This window comes from Budorcas taxicolor, chromosome 13, assembly GCF_023091745.1.
Source record: "Budorcas taxicolor isolate Tak-1 chromosome 13, Takin1.1, whole genome shotgun sequence".
Lineage (NCBI taxonomy): Eukaryota > Metazoa > Chordata > Mammalia > Artiodactyla > Bovidae > Budorcas > Budorcas taxicolor.
The window spans coordinates 59,469,880-59,487,459 of NC_068922.1; the positions used below are offsets into that span (position 1 = coordinate 59,469,880).

Here is a 17,580-nt window from a genome sequence, read left to right on the forward strand (position 1 = left end):
GGGTGATTCTTGAGAAAGTTTAGATCAGTTACAGAAAATTAAGATGCCACAAACACAAATTTTTACACAATCTGAGTGTGTTACATTTGGACCCCAGAAAATGGAGCTTTAGAGTGTTGCCCACAATTATACAATTAGGAAGTGAGTCTGTGCCCACCCTCCAATGCCAAAAGGAGGCCACTAGGGGTCTTGATTTATAATCAGTCCTTCTCAAGCAAATGTTACTTCCTCTATTTCCTACATATTGTGAATAATGATGGATATGTTTGCCCTTTATATTATGCTAGGCCCTCATGCATATATGTCATATTATTCCTGCACTTAGGAAGGGATTGCTCCTGTCCCTATTTTACAAATGAGGCAACAAAGCCTTGACAATGACAAGTGACTTTGAAAGGTCACACAACCAGGAACAGGCAGACCCAATTCTCTATTTTTATTTTAGACTTTTTATTTTATATTGGGGTATAGTCAATTAACAATGCTGTGGTAGTTTCAGCTGAACAGTGAAGGGACTCCGCCATACATGTACATGTATCCATTCTCCGCTATACTACACTCCCATCCAGACTGCTACATGACATTGAACAGAATTCCCTGTGCTGTATAGTAAGACCTTGCTGGTAATCAGTTTTAAATATAGCAGTATGTACATGTCCATTCCAAACTCCTTAACTGTCCCTTCCCCCCAGCAGTCATAAATCTGTGTCTCTCTGTTTTGCAAGCTCATCTGTGTCGTTTCTTTTGAGATTCCACATATAAGGGATGTCATACGATATTTCTTCTTCTCTAGAGGCAGACGCAATTCTTGATCCAAAGTCAGGCTGACTTGAGGCCACACTGTGACAGCCGTGTTCATCTCCCTCCCAGGATGGCAAGGACAGGGTTTGGGAAAGGTCATTAAGATTTTGACAGACTGAATACAGGAACTACTGCTCAGATATGAAAGCCGGAAACTCCTCCATTCCCCTTCTTCCTCTTGCATTAGCAGCTTTGTTTTGTTGTAGCAAAAATACTTCCCCAAGTAGTTCTGGCAATAAGAAGCAGAAAAGGCCTTGTATACGGACCCCACTTCAGACTCCAAGGCCCATCAGACAGTAGAATGGTGGTCAGTCTAGGGGACCACAGGAGGGTCCACCCTGTGCCCCCTCTGATGCCTACCCTGACCTGCCTGGCTCACTCACCTCCCTGTTCCTGGCTGCTGGCACTGCTCCTTGTCCTCTCCGGTGAGTAGAATCTGAGACAGAAGAGGATCCACCCCTGGCTGACCCCAGAGACAGGTGCCAGGAGGGGCCTGACCCCTACCAGATGGAGTGGGAGGGAGAAGCTGAGAATATCTCTGATCCCAGCAGAACTCAGACCAAGTGTCTGGAGAAGCAGAACTTTTAGGGCAGCACAGGGAAGCCAAGCTCCCAGGCTCTGGGCTCACAACACTATGTTCTTGCTCAGATACTTGTTAGCCCACCTACAAAGAACCACTCTTTGGGAACTTTCTCTAGGGGTGCTGTGAGTTATTAAATATTAGTATAAAAATAGTGAGGCTCAGCCCAGGACCAGCTACATAATTTGCCCAGCCCTGTGCAAAATGAAACCTCAGGTCCTTTGTTTCAAAGATATTAAGAATTTTAAAACAGCAATAGTAGAGCATTAAGGCAAGCATGAGGCCCTTGTAAGCTTTGGGCCCTGTGCAACTACACAAATCAAACATCCTTAAGTCAGTGGGGCTCTGTAAAATGAGACTAATCCAGGGCCCATCTCATGACTTTGTGTGAGATAATACCTATAAATACCTGACACAATGTAAAGATTTAATAACTATTGGCTACTACTATCATACCCATGTCTCCTCTAAGTCAGGATCAGGCTGATTTAGCTCCTGAGTTTGGGGGCTTCCAGGTACAACTCAGACTCGGAGCCCAGAACCCTTTGATCAACCAGACAAGATGTGTGGCTCTCAGTGGGCTCGTTCTGTCCCCTACCCATCTGGGTCTCTGCCCCAGGCCCTACTGAGATCTAGATTCTGTTCATTGCACTTTGGGTCTCCCGGAATGGTCAGCCCCAAGAGAGGTTTCCTTGAGTAAAGTGTGAGTCATAATTCTTAGTAACTCATTTCATAAATACTTCGAGTGTCCCTTAGATGTTAGGCACTAGGTTAGGAAATCATATATCTAAACAAACCAGAGTAAAATATATTCAAAATATTTTTGGAAAATAGTGCTTTCTAGCAGACTTCCAAGAGAGAACCCCTTGACAGGGATCATGAAAACCAGAGCGTGCAGATAGAAAATGGGTGGGACAGAATCCCAGAGCTGTGGGGAAGGGACTAGCCCAGCTTTACAGACAAGGCAGAGACAAAGCATCCCGGACATTTCACAAAGCCTGTGTGATAACACAGAAGGCGAATCAAGAAAAGGGGAGTGAGAAGGGGTGGGAGGCACAGGGCCTTATTCCAGGCTCCAGTTTCCTCTCTGCTGTTTCACTTTCCCAGACTTGCCCTAGCTGGGATAAGAGCCACAAGACTTTCTGAGCCCTCACCTTCTCCACTGCCTCTTCTACGTTAGTTCTCCCCTTCTCATAACACACAGAAGCTTCATCTTCATAAAATCTTAATAGCTTTATTGAGGTACAACTGACATAAAGCAAACTGTATGTGTTTAAGGTGTGCAATTTGACACATTTTGTGGGCATTGGACATGTTTCATACTTGTGAACTCATCACCAAGATAATCAAGATGATGAATTAATCTAACACTCATAAAAGTTTCCTTGCATCCTTTCCATTCCTCCTCATGCCCAGGCAACTACCTATCTGTCTCCCATCGCTGCCTCCCATCACTACAGTTTAGTTTGCACCTTCTAGAAATTTATACAACAAACATGCAGTACATACCCTTGTTTGCCTGGCTTCTTTTATTCATTGCAATTATCTGAGAGTGATGCATGTTGTTGCACATATCAATAGTCATTTTTTTTTGTCTATCTACTGTATGGATAAACCATAGTTTGTTTCTCCACTCACTTATTGACAGACATTTGGGTTGTTCGCAGTTTGGTGTGGATATATGCTTTCATTTCTCTTGGGAAAATACTAAGAATAAAATGACTGGATCATATGGCAGGTGATTGTTTAACTTTTAAAGACACTGCCTTAAAGTTTTGCAAAGTGATTTACCATATTATATTTTCATCATCAATGTAGGAGAATGACATTTCCCCCACATCCTTGCCAACATTTGGTATGGTCAGCCTCTTCAATTTTAGTCATTCTAAAAAGGAGTATCTCATTGTGGTTTTAATTTGCAATATACAGTTGGATCTTACATTTTTTGTCCAATGTGACAGTTTCTAACTTTTCTGGGAATATTTAGACCATTTACATTTAAAATAATTTTTGGTATGATTGGGTTTAAATCTGTTAACTTCTTATCTGTCCTACTTGTTCTTTGTTCCCTTTTGCTTCTTTTTCTGTCTTCATTTGGTAATTTAATACTTTTACAACGCTATTTTCTCTCTTTTATTGGCTTATTAGCTATGATTTTATTTTGTAATTTAGTGATTGCATTAGGGTTTACAATATATTAATACCTCTTTACCAACATCTACCTTAAGTGATATCATACCATTTCACATATAGTATGAGAACCTTATGATGGTATACTAACATTCTCCCCACCTCAATCATTATTCTATTGTTACCTTAACTTCACTTATACATGCGTTATAAGCCTCACTCTAGAATGTTATTATATTTTATTGTTTGGGGACCTTGTTTTTCAGATTTGCTACGTGGGAGAGAGCACTTCTCTCTAGGCAGAGTACTCTCTTCTGTGTAGTCTACCCATGACCCTGTTGATCAGGAGTTTTTCCAGTTTTACAGATGGAAACAGGCATTATTCTCAGTGCTTTGCTGAGTGATGGGCACGATTTAGTGCATATGTGTGAGGAAACTACTGAGGGCAGGGAAACGAGCACCAGCAGGAATTAGAGGACGAGGTCTCACCACTCATATAGTGGTGTTTGGGGTGAGTATTGCTGGACTTCCTGGAACTAAGGATGCCAAGGACAAACAGAATCCCTGGGACTGAACATGGGGTGTCCCTTGGTCACAACTGTGAGGCAGTTCTTAGTGGCTAATGGCACATACCTCACTGAAGATGGGAGGGAAATGAATTTTGAATTCCGTAACCCTTCCCCAGATCCTCTTAGAAGGGAATCTTTGCTCCACCTTTCTACTCCCCTCCTGCACTGAAAACTAAGAAACACCATGATACAAACTTAAGACCTGGAATGAGACTGAGTTATTCCTAAGGCTTGATGAAAGCACAGATGAAGGGAAACTCGGAGAGCAAAGCTGATGACCCCATGGTGAGCTTATTACTTATAAGTTCTCCATTTTATAGCCCTGCTCTCTCTCTCTCTCTCTCCAGCCAGCTGCTTCACCTCCTCTTTCACTTCCCTCTCCAACAACACCCCTCAAATGTTCTAAGCAATTGTTCTTGACCAGTTAATGGCTGGTTTATGTTAAGTTGGCCTCTTAGGACTCCAAGTTCCTCTAGCTCTGCACGAAACTTTTTTCCTCTGTTGCAGGAGTTTCTGAGCAGAGCAAGGGGAGTAAATGGCAGGTGCTGCAGCCCGAGGGCCCCATGCTGGTGGCAGAAGGGGAGACACTCCTGCTGAGATGTACAGTAGTCGGCTCCTGCACTGATGACATGATAAAGTGGGTCAAGGTGAGCAACCAGGACCAGCAAGAAATTTATAACTTCAAGCGTGGCTTCTTCCCCGGGGTGATGCCTATGATCCAGAAGACGCTGGAGCCGCTTAATTGCGACTATTCCATCTATATCCACAATGTCACCAGGAAACATGTTGGAACCTATCACTGTATGAGATCTGCTGGCTCAAGTGAGCACTCAGGAAAGACGCTGGATGGAGGCACCTCTGTGCTTGTGAAGGGTGAGTATCAGGCCCTGCAGGTCACAACTTCTGCTCTGATCTATCTCCCTTTACCCGCATCATTCACCTTTACCCACAATCATGCTCTGCTCGCAAAACCTCAGTGACATACAATTCGTATGCCTCACTCACACATTTACGGGCAGCTGGGCTGGTTCTATTTTGCATGTCTTATTCCAGGGCCCAGACTGGCCAGAGTACATATTTCTCATGGAGATAGCAGAAGCACAGAGGGAAAGTCCCAACCCCTTAAGCACATTTCAAGCTTCTACTTGTGTGTCTGCTGTTAATAACAAATAGCCCATTGACTAAAGCAAGTCACATGGCTAAGGTCAAAGGTAAGAGGCAAGGAAGTATACCCAACCACCGTGAGGCCACGGTAAGAGTTTGGATATGCCACGCTATCAGAGGAGAGTCAAGAACTGGGGCTGATCATTTAATCCCCAAGTAACCAGTCATGCCATCTCTAAGTCCACCAGTGGTGACCTGGACACCCATATGGTCTGTCATTCAATAGGAATGTGTTCTTACTTAGTCATTTCAGGTCAACATCCTTCAAGTGTTTAATTTGTGAAATAGGCAATATAATTCCTATTTCAAAGGATATTCAGGTGATGAAATAGAAGAATTGATGTTTGTGAAACCCCTGTAAATTGTTGGCTTGGAGGGTATCTGTGTGTGTGTGTGTCAGGGTAGGGGGTGGAGGTGGGGGGTTCATTTTATCTTATTGCAAACATCTCAGAAACCCTTCTCTGGCTCCTTCCAAGCTTCTCTTGGTCCTGCAGGCTTCTGGGTTTTCAATCTCAGAAGAATTTTCTAAGCCACCTCCACCACCAGACTGAGAACTCTAGGGCACGGCATTTATGTTTTGCTGAGCTTTCTTTTCCCCAGTCCTAGCATCAGCACATAGTAGGTACTGAGAACTTCTTTACTGAGTAAATCAGCTATTGAACAATGAGGGAATGTGGGAGGGAGTAGCTGAGTGAAAAAAACAGGGGAAGGAAAGGGAGGAAATCAGTGAACTGTGGAGGGAGAGAGAGAACAATAAAGTCCTCTCTTTGGATTCAGGACCTGGGAGCACAGGGCCAGACCTCTGGATCATCCAACCCCAGGAATTGGTGTTGGCAACCCCTGGAGACACCGTCTTTCTGAATTGCACAGTGCTTGGAGTTGGTCCCCCAGGACCCATCAGGTGGTTTCGGGGGACTGGTCTGAGCCGGGAGGCCATCTACAACTTTAGAGGCATCTCCTACTCGAACGTGACTGCGGTCCAGGCCTCCAACAATGATTTCAGCATTCTTCTGCGTGGCATCTCCACTGAGCATGCAGGAACTTACTATTGTGTAAAGTTTCAGAGTAAACTCAACAGGCAGTACCTATCCGGACAGGGCACCAGGTTGAGAGTCAAAGGTGAGACAGGTAGTCTTGGAGGTGTTGGGGGACAGAGGGAGGTGGTCCACCAGGAAATTTTTACTGTGTTGCAAGCTCTTTTTAGCCTCAAAGTCATTTACATAGGCTATTAATGCTTTCTCCTTTTCTATGGAGAATTTCTACTCATCCTTCAAGGCCCAGCATAAATGGCCCCTCCTCTGTGAAGTCTTCTCCTTCTCCCAGGCAGAGTTGATTTCTCCCCATTCTGGGCTCCACAGAGCTTTGTACAGACTCTTAATGATTCAACAAACATGCATGCATGCCTCTGATGGCCACACACTGGGTGCTGCAGATACAGAAATGGAGCAGGCCTTGTCCCTATTCCAGAGATGCTCAACCAGGTCTGACTAGCCCTTCATAGTTACTGGGTTTGACTTCTAGTCCCTATCCCAGGCAGAAACCCACAGGCTCATCTCCCCAGCTACTAACACAGGGGCTCAGGAAATGGAGAGATAGAAAGAAAGGGGAATGTGAGACCACTTCTCTTCCTTGCAGCAAATCACACTTCTCGCAAAGAGTCAGAATTCACCAAGGAACATACAACCAAGGCATTTCCATCAGGTGAGTATACCTACCTCCAGTGGCATTAACCAGTCCCCCACAGGTAAGTGGGGCCAGAGAGGGCTTGGGCATGCGAGATGAGCAGCCCCAGACTTCTAGGGCCCTCCTGCCGCAAAGACGGTTCCCATGACTCCATCTCAACTGCACAGACAGAACCCAGAGAACCAGAGCAAAGTTCAATCAAAGGAAGTACTTTCCAACAGTCAGTGCGAACTGCTCAGTGGGCAGTCTTGCTGCGAGGTCTTGAGCTCCCCCTGAGTCAGAACAAGGATACACTATGGAGCTGTGCAGAACAGAGCTGGAGAACATGGTTTTGCAGCCAGGCTCCCTGGATTGAGCACCTTTCTAGCTCTTTGAGTCTCTGGTGTCCTGCTCTGTGATCTGGGAGGGGAAAGGGAGATCAAAATCAGAGAGCCTACCTCACGGAACTATATACAGATCCAATGGGGCAAGTGCCCAGAACTGTGCCTATCACATCGCCTCAAGGACACTTGATAATTGGGGGATGAACTTGGGATAGAGGTGACCAGGTTAGCTTCCCAGATGCTCAGCCCTGTTCCTGCTATCCTTGGGAGCCAGACCACTTGGTCCCATCACTACTTTGACAGATGTGGCCTTGAGCAAATCACTCCCCCACTCTGGGTCTGTTTCCTCATCTATACAAATTGGATTGTTATCCTACTTTGCAAGATTAGTTTGAGGATTATATAAGGCATTTAGGAAATGCTTAGCTCTGGCCCTGGGACAGAGGAGTTGAGCAGCAAAAAATGAAAGACATTTTCTATTGTTATCAGAGGTCAGGGATGCTGTCAAGATGATTGAGGGTACAAGTAGGATACTGGGCAAAGGCTCTTTGAGCCTGAAACAGGAGGAAGGGAGGTCTATGATCTCTTTAGCTGTAGAAGGGATATGGCCCCACAGGCTATACAGAAGCTAGGCTCAGCTTCACCATAGGGGCACTGAGTTGTGGGCTGTTAGGGGCTCACCCGGGGTCCTTCTTGAGCTTTCCTCTGTGTCCCCCAGGGCTCCTGTCTGTCCTCACACTTGCAGTCCTGGGACTGAAAACAGTGACCTTGGCTGCACTCTTACTGGCCCTGATTATCTGCTGGAGAAGCTGTCGACAAGAAGACATCAGAACTCCAGGCCCAGAAGTGGTGTGCTCATCTTAGCATGGGTACATGGATGACTGGTCAGCCCTAGGGTGGGTCCCCTAAGTGAAGGCCCAGGAATCCCTGATCATTTCTCTGCCTCCCAGCTGCCCAGCTGCCAGCTGCACTACCAGCTGCCTTCAAGCCTCACGATGAACTCCAGGATCCTGATTCCTGTTCACCTGGTGAAATTCTCTATTTGGCACTGGGCTCCCCTCTGTTTACTTTTGTCTCACTGTATTTCACTGTTTGCTGAACCCAGGGTAGACAAGGTGCGAGCTAAGAGGCTGGAAGAAGATGCGAGGAGCTGTAGGAACTGTAGACATGTTTATTCTCTCCTCTTGTGGCTGACCCAGCAGACAAAGCCCTAATGCAGCCTCACTACCATAATGTTACCAGCCGTAACATAGCCCCGAGGGCTTTCTCAGGTAGAGTCTATATATGCTTACAGAACAAACATAGCCCGTGGCTGAGAGAGTACCTCCTGACATGCATGTGCAGTACTACAAGGGACCTCAGCTGTTACGTAATTGTTATTTACAAAACGTGGGGCAAGAGTGAGAGGATGTGGGGTGAGGGAGCCTGATCCCTCCATCTTCACCACTTTGCTCTTTCCCTACAGCCTTCCTTTCTCTTCTCAGCCTGTTCAAACCCTCCTTGTCTTTTAAGGTCTTGCCCAGGTCTCTCCTCGAGGCCTCTGCTCCTGTTGCAGCCTCTTTTGGAGGGCCCACCCCCTTGCTCCCCACCCTACATTTTCTCTTCCTTCAAGATCCAACTTGACAGTCCTTCCCAGAAGGTTTCCCTAAGTGACTCTGAGCTGGCCCAGCCAGACCACCTGTGCCCCTCCATCTATATCCTTTCTTCCTCTTTTTCTCCCTACTTTCTTTCTTCACCCTGGCTGGCTTAGGTGGCTATAACAGTTGGAATTCAGGTTTGGCAACTTTGACAAAACTGTTAAATCAGAAGAAAGTAGCTCAAATCAGAAGAAAGTTGGTTCCTCTAGTAATACTTGAACATAAACAGACCAGGCAATTTGGGGACTCCTTGAGACCCAGGGTTCTTCGATCTTGTTGATACCAGGTCCATATCTCAGGTAGAAAGACCAGGGAAGAGGAGAATGACACTTCCCTTCAAGGTCACAGCTAGGAATTTGCCCATATCGCCTCTGACTGGTTGGAATGTGGTCATTTGGTCACACCTAGCTGCAAGGAAGGCTGGAAATGTAGTCCTTATTCTAGCAAGAGTGCACCTACCTAAAATCTGTCACTAGAGAGCCAGAGAGTAAAGCTCAGAAGATGACCAGCGATCTCCACCCCTGTGACTTAGAGATGGCGTACTTGCTGTGGGGCACACCTGAGTTCCATTCCCAGGTGAAAGGGCACCTCTTTGTACCTCTGCCTCCACTAGGGCAGCACAGTGGAGGGTAGTAGTTCTAAAGAAAAGGACACTTTGCCCCCCAGGGCATACATGGCGATGTCTAGAGACGTTTTTGGTTGTCATAACTTGGGGGAGACTGTCGCCCTCTAATGAGTAGAGGTCAAGGATGCTGCTAAATGCGCAGGACAGACCCCACAGCCAAGAGTTATCTGGCCCAAAGTATCAGTAGAACCGAGAAGCCCTGATGTAGTGGAAAGCATGCATTCCCTGGAGTCAGACATGCCCGATTTCTAATCCTGAAGCGCCCACTCCCTCCTTGTGCACCATTGATAACTAATCAGTCACTGCCCCTCTTGGAACATGGAGGAAAATAATGTGGACTGCTGCATTGTACAAGAAACAATTCAACATCGAGGGCTGACTGTGAACTGAGGGCTTACTATGAGCTGTGTGTTCTGTGTACACTCAGTACATGTGAACTCCCTTTTCTCTTTTCATACAAACATTTGTAGGTGCTAATGGGTTAGTCTGAATGTCTTTCATTGTAACAAACAGAAAAGTAGGTGGAACAACACTAAGCCAACACAGTTAGCCTGAGTGCTTCGTGCCAGTTTCAGCATACGGATAACCAGTGCTGTAGCTGGATCAGCTCCTGTAGTTCTTATTATGAGTGCCAAATGCCCTTCAGCAATACCCATCAGGGAACTTTGAAGAACTAGAGGTTTATTACTTTACAAGACCTGGAAGTTACACAGAATTCCTGGGGCCGCACTGTGAGGTCACAAGGGAAAAACAGAGAGGGAACACCTGGGGTTCTGTTTTATTGGGGTTGATGATTTTTGTGGGCTCACCCTTTCTTGGTAAATTTAAAACTTAAGAGCAGGAATTTAAAGCCCAGGAAGAAGAAAAGAAATAGTAGCTTAAATGATCGGTTATTGAAATCAACCAAGATGTCTAAAACAAAGGAAACTCAGTGGGGGAAGATGGCCTGACTATTTAGCCCTGTGACTGGCAGTGTGTTCAGAAATAAACACATTGAAGGGGATGCCTCTTTGAAATGGATGTCTCAGCAATCAAAACTTAAATCAGATGATAGCATTACAAAAAAAAAAAAAGGAAAAAGAAACAACTGTCAAGGTTTACACTGTACTGAGAATTGAATAATTATTGAATTACCAGACATCAGAAGAAAGGGTAGATATAATATATTAAATAATATCTTCCTACAAAAGATATCCAAGTCTGAATCCCTGGAACCTGTGAATGTTACCTTATGTGACAAAAAGGACTTTGCAGATGTGATTGTGTGTGCTTGTCCCATCTTTAAATGGAGCGGTTGTCCTGAATTATCCAAAGTGAAAGTGTTAGTCACTCAGTCATGCCCGACTTTGCAACCCCATGAACCGTAGCTAGTAGCCTGCCAGGCTACTCTGTCCATGGACTTCTCCAGGCAAGATATACTGGAGTGGATAGCCATTCCCTTCTGCAGGGGATCTTCCCGACCAGGAATTGAACCCAGATCTCCTGCATTGCAGGTAGCTTCTTTATCATCTGGGCCACAGGGAAGCCCTTAATTATCCAGGTGGGCCCTAAATGTAATCACAAGTGTCTTTGATGAGGGAAAGACAGAGGGAGATTCCACATAGGAGGAGAAAGCAATGCAACCACAAAGGCAAAATGGAAGTGTAAAAAATGCTGGCAGCCACAAGCAGCTGCAAGGAGCAAATTCTCCCCAGTGTCTCTGGAGGGAGCACAGCCCCCTGACACCTTGACTTCAGCCCAGTGATACTAACTTCAGACTTCTGGCCTCCAGAAGTAGGAGAGAATAAATTTCTGTTGTTTTAATGCCATGAAATTTGTGGTAATGTGTTAAAGCAGCCACAGGAAGCTATTAATAGGGTGGAACTGGGCTTCTGAAATAACTGGGTATTCCTTGCTCTGCCCCTGTAAACCTCTTCACCTGTGCTGACTTGAAAAAAAAAAAGCACAATATGAGAGTTATGAGTTAAGTTTTATCTGGGGCAAAATGAGGGCTATCTCCTGAGAGAGAGGATTTCAGATAGTTCTGAGAAACCACTCTAAAGAGGTAGGAGAAGGTCAGCATATATGTGATTTTGGTCAAGGGGGAGTAATGCAATCAAGCACCTGTTTTTGGCAGAAGGTTTCTGTTAGTTTCATGAAGGTTACTGCTAGTCACAAGGAGCAGACATCACCATGAGGATTTTAGCATTTTTCTAGATATGAGGAGATTTGAGAACTGGGCTCACAAAATCAGCTCCTGAAAATATCTGTCTGAAAACCTGTTCTGCCAGTTTTTCCCAGAGCGCCTCATTTCTGCTCTCCACCCCAACAGCTCCTTTCAGTGGATGTTGAAAATCAGCAGCTGCAGCAGCAGCACATGACTTAATAGACGGCAAGAGCCAATGGCAAGGGCCAGTTTGTAGATGACACCAGACAGGGTCCTGCGTGGTCTGGTCCCCGAAAGCCCTCTCCCATCTTACCCCCCACCTTCAACACCCTTTAAATTGACTCCTGTCACCCACCTGGGCCTTGGCTACACACGTTCCCTCATTCAGTCATCTGCTTAGCCATTTCTTCAAGAGGCCTCTGTAGATCAGCTCATCCACGACAACATTGTCTTCCTTCTCATTTCCCATCTGCAGCGTAAGTTTCCTCACAACATTTACTGCTACATATAAATGTGAGTGTGTGTGTGTGTTTATTTCCTTGAGGACTGTTAGTTGTTCACTGGTGAATTTGAGTGGGCTTCCCAAGTGGCTCAGTGTGAAGAATCCGCCTGCCAATGCAGGAGACGTAAGAGACGCAGTTTCGATCCCTGGGTTAGGAAGATCTCCTGGAGGAGGGCATGACAACCCACTCCAATATTCTTGCCTAGAAAATCCCATGAACAGAGGAGCCTGGCAAGGCTACAGTCCATAGGGTCACAAAGAATTGGACACAACTGAGCCACTGCGCACTCATACAGTGTATTTGAGCTCACCAAGGCATGGGCTTCCCTGGTGGCTCAGACGGTAAAGCATCTGTCTACAATGTGGGAGACCCGGGTTCGATCCCTGGGTCAGGAAGATCCCCTGGAGAAGGAAATGGCAACCCACTCCAGTACTATTGCCTGGAAAATCCCATGGACAGAGGGGCTTGGTAGGCTACAGTCCATGGGGTCCCAAAGAGTCGGACATGACTGAGTGACTTCACTTCACTTCTTCAAGGTTGGGAACCTAACTTTTCACTATTGTAGTAGCCCTTTTCATTCATTCATAAAAAGTAGCTGAAGGCTGATAATGTGCCAGGCAGGTGGTGGAAGGCAGAATCAGAGTGGAACTGCGATGAGGTCAGGATGGGAACCAAAGTGGAGATGAAACTGGAGCGGGGCTGGGGGTGAAACTTGAGGAGGAAGTGGGCTTTGGAGGGTAGGAGTGCATGCAGCTCTGGGAGTGGGGACAGGGGAGAAAACAGTGGGGCTGTGTGGGTCAGGAGCTCGTGGTGGTGCGTCTTCAAGGTAGGGATGAGTCTGGAGGCGGTAGTCATGGTGGGACTTGGGGATGGGGGCAGGGCAGGGGAAGGAGGGTGGGGGAAGGGGCTGGAAGTTGGAAGTGGGCAAGGCCTTCAGCACCACCCCTACTCAGTTTTGTTAAGGACATTTAGATAAATGTTATAAAAATGTATCAGTAGTTTCAACTTTGCACCCAAATGTCCCCTTCTAATCAAATTCTGGCTCTAAACACCTTCAGTCAGATTGCTGGAAAGGCCTCAGAAACTAGCCTTGGAAGCACAGTCCTACTGGCCAAATAGATACAGGGTGGTATAGTGGTTAGGAGCACAGCATCTGAGATGCCTGGGTTCAAACTTATTTAGGAATCTGCATTCCCAGTCTTGAAGTCCTAAGACTCTCAATTGTTAGGCAGTGCTTTTTTTTTCAGTCAGCAATAGAGGCAAACATCTGTTTCATTTTGCCTTGTACTGTTCTTGTACCTGAGTATTGAAATACAGATAGTTTTATTCCAATCACTCTTTTTTTTCCCCTTCAATTAGGGCCGGATGTTGGTTTTGTCAATGCATATAAATCAATTTTATTATCTCTCAATTTCATTTAAGGCATCAAGGGGTGATACAAAATGTTTGCTATGAAAGTGGATCTGAGAAGGCTGTGAACACTTGCTGGCCCACTTTCCACCACCCACTTTGTTTGAACATAGGCCCTGAGGCCCAGAGAGGGCAAGAGATCTGCTCTTATCACCCAGCTTGTTCAGAGCCCAGCCTGAGGCAGGAGCTATATGGGCTCCAGGATAGACGTTTACAACTAGCCTCCTGTTTATATTTCTTGAGGCAAGAAATAGATGGACTCCAGCTTAGATATTTATAACCAGCCTCCTGTTTATAATTCCATATAGAAATAAACAACAGGAACAGGGTAAAGAGCTGTACTTTTGTCTCTGGTGGACACTTAAAATGACAGTAATGGGAGGGGCAGAAATGAGCTGAGTCTTGCCCAGATAAAGGATAAAGAGAGCACATACTTCTCATTCTTGAGATCAAGGAGACCTCCCAGACTACAAGTATGCAGAAAGACTTCCTAGGGGTCCAAAATGGAGAGGGGGCCACCCCAGAATAGCTGGTGTCAACTTTCCCATAGGCCTCTGTGCTGGAATCCATTTACAGAAAGATGTGCATACATGTGAGAGAGGGACCGAGGACAGGTCAGGTGTAGAAAAAGGAGGGCGATAACTGGCCAAAGGTAAACAAGACCTGGAAGAAATGCCCTGTATAAACGATGTGACCACCTCTTTACTGCCCTCCTCCTCATCAGGCAGGAACCCCCTCCTTTTTCTCCAGGTAGGTATCTCTGCCTTGCTTCTGTCTCAAATAAACAAACTAACAGGAGGGAAAGGGGCAGAGCACAACTTTTGAAAGAATGACATAGCCCAAGGACACAACATAAACCAATTCGAATCAAACGGGACCAAGATGGCAGACAAGACTAGACCTTGATCCTCAATCAGCAAGTGAAATGACACACCCAGAGGTGCCAGGACAGTTCCAAGGCACTGTTAAAAGACCAAGGAGTGGGCGATGGCCCCAATCCTGGGAATCTCCACTCCTTCCCCAAAATAGTTGCAATAATCCTCCCACTCATTAGCATAGGAAATCACCCAGCCTATAAAAACTAACCCCACCACATTTCAGGGCCGCACTCGCCCTCTGTGATGGCCCACACTCTGTCCGTGGAGTGTGCCTCTCTCTGAATCTGAATAAATCCACTCCTTACCTATCATTTTGTCTCCCACTGAATTCTTTCTGCGATGAGACAGCAAGAACCTGAGCTTCATTAGGTCCTGAAACCAGGTACCATGGGTTATGGCTGAATTTGAGTCCCACCCATATGGGTTCAAGTCCCAAGTAGGGTTTCCACTGGGTTCAAGTCTCAGCCACGTGGGTTCAAGTACCAGGCAGGGTTTTGGCTGGGTTCGAGTCCCAGCCACGTGGGTTCAAGTCCCAGTCTGAGGGAAACAGCTTCAAAACCATTTCTTTGTGTGCTCTCCCACTTGTGCCGTGTCAATAATAAACTTTGTACCTGCTTTTACAGGTTTTGCCTCCTTGAGAAATTCATTTTTCAAACAGGCAAATACCAGGGCAACTTTGCTTCCAGCCTCTAGCCCTTGGTGGTCTAGCAGCTAGGATTTCTAATTTTCATCCAGGCTGAAGTGAAGTTGCTCAGTCCTGTCTGACTTTTTGTGACTGCGTGGACTGTAGCCTACCAGGCTTCTCCATCCATGGGACTTTCCAGGCAAGAGTACTGGAGTGGGTTGCCATTTCCTTCTCCAAGGGATCTTCTGAACCCAGGTCTTCTGCATTGTAGGCAGATGCTTTACCCTCTGAGCCACCAGGGAAACCCAGGCTACTCAGGTCCAATTGTTGGGCAGGGAACTAAGATCTCACTTTAAACTACTGCTCACTGGTGTCTCTTCAAGACCAAGCCCACAACCACGATTAACACTAAAAGGCAGTCACTCTACAGCCCCACACCTCCAGAATGTGTGTTTGTGGGTCTCAAGGTTGCCACTTCTCATAGCCACACGGCATTTGTTTTATGGAAAATGAAAAGTTTTCTTTATTGAAATTAGGTCATATCCCACAGTCTGTTCAACCCTCCTCAGGAGTCTGGTATGTGCCCTGCATCCTTGTGCTCAGATTTTCATCCCTGCATTTCTCACCTGGATATGCAGATGCTTGAGGTTTCATTTATTCACTCCTTCACTAATTCAACAGTCAGTAAGCAGCTGTTTAATGCTAGTGACTGCAGGTCACAGGAGATAAAATGAGAGCTAACATTTGCTGAGGACTCACTAAGCATCAGGCTTCCCTTGTGGCTCAGCTGTGAAGAATCTGCCTGCAATATGGGAGATCTGGGTTTGATCCTGGGTTGGGAAGATCCCCTGGAGAAGGGAAAGGCTACCCACTCCAGTATTCTGGCCTGGAGAATTCCATGGACTGTATAGTCCATGGGGTCGCAAAGAGCCAGACATGACTGAGCGACTTTCACTTTCACTAAGCATCAAACCTTGCTCTCAGCAGTTCACATTAAATTCTCATACCTCTAAGGTAGGAACCATGAGGAGTTCCACTTTACACATCAGGAAACTGAAACTTAGAGAGATAATCTGCCCAAGATTACACAAGCAGTAACAGCTGGGTTTTAACACCACATGTGTGTTCTAAAGCCATACTGTGTTGGAAACAGTCACAGCTCCTGCTGTTCACAAGGATTGTGGCCCTTTGGGAAGACAGACACTTAACATGCCGCCAGAGGACATTCACTGGCAACTGTCTGATGGAGCCTAGGAACGTAGAAAGGTATCCTTGAGGAGGGGATACCTAAGCTGAAACTAGAAGGATGAACAAGAGCAGATCAGTGGATGGCTCCTGCATGCTGAGTTGCTTCAGTCATGTCCAACTCCTTGCCACCCCATGGACTGTAGCCCACCAGGCTCCTCTGTCCATAGGATTCTCCAGGCAAGAATACCGGAGTGGGTTGCCATTTCCTCCTCCAGGGGATCTTCCCAGGGATCGAACCTGTGTTTCTCATGTCTCCTGCATTGGCAGGTGGGTTCTTTACCACTAGCGCCACCTGGGAAGCCCAGTGGATGGCTCAGTGGTAAAGAATCGGGCTGCCAATGCAGGAGACACAGGTTCAGTCCCTGATCCAGGAAGATACCACATGCTTTGAAGCAACTAAGCCCATGCACCGCAACTACTGAGCCTGTGCTCTAGAGTCGGGGAACCGCAACTACTGAGCCCATGTGGCGCAAGCACTGAAGCCTGTGCACCCCAGAGCTCATGCTCTGCAAAAAAAGCCACCACAAAGAGAAGCCTGCACTCTGCAACCAGAGAGTGGCCCCTGCTCCCAAAACTAGAGAAAAGCCCGCACAGTGACGAAGACCCAGCACAGCCTAAATAAATAAGTAAAAGAGTGACCAGGGGAGGAGGAAGAGAACAGCATCCCAGGGAGGGTGGCAAGAGGAAAGAGGGCAAAGAAGCGGAGCACCTCTGTGACAGGATTGTGTCTGAAAAGGTGCCCTTGGAGCAGAGGCTGAAGAAAGCAAGGAAGCCATGAGGGAAGGGTGTTCCAGGCAAAGGGAGCACAAAGGCTCTGATGCAAATACCTGTCTGGCACCTTCTAGGAACAGCAAGAAAGGCAGTGTGCCCAGAGCAGAGGAAGCTGCTGAGAAACCTAGGAGATGAGATGGAGAGCTAGCTGGTGCACCTCACAGGGGCCTTCCAGGCCCTCAGACTTTTTTTTATTTTTTAACACAGATTGAGATGAAGAGTCATGGAAGAGTTGGGAGAGAGTGCCTTGTTCAAGGCTCTCACAACGTGAACAGCAAGAGTGATATTCGCTCAGTCTTGTCCGACTCTTTGCGACCCCATGGACTGTAGGCCGCCAGGCTCTTCTGTCCATGGAATTCTCCAGGCAAGAATACTGGAGTGGGTAGCCATTCCCTCCGCCAGAGCAAGAAGGCAGGGACTTTGTCTTGCTCCCTGCTAATGCCCAGCCCTGTAAGAGCACGAAGAGGGGGCAAGAATACACAGAAGA

General features: G+C 46.6%; 1 protein-coding gene across 1 annotated transcript; it reads left to right on the forward strand.

Annotated features, from left to right (window-relative positions):
• The first annotated feature begins 1,102 nt into the window (after positions 1-1,102).
• Positions 1,103-11,877, forward strand: LOC128058074 (signal-regulatory protein beta-2-like). The gene is made up of 7 exons (XM_052650442.1): positions 1,103-1,226; positions 4,588-4,953; positions 6,022-6,363; positions 6,880-6,945; positions 7,969-8,099; positions 8,201-8,278; positions 11,824-11,877. Exons 1-7 carry the CDS (start codon positions 1,103-1,105, stop codon positions 11,875-11,877), a joined length of 1,161 nt encoding a protein of 386 aa, XP_052506402.1.
• The last annotated feature ends 5,703 nt before the right edge of the window (positions 11,878-17,580 follow it).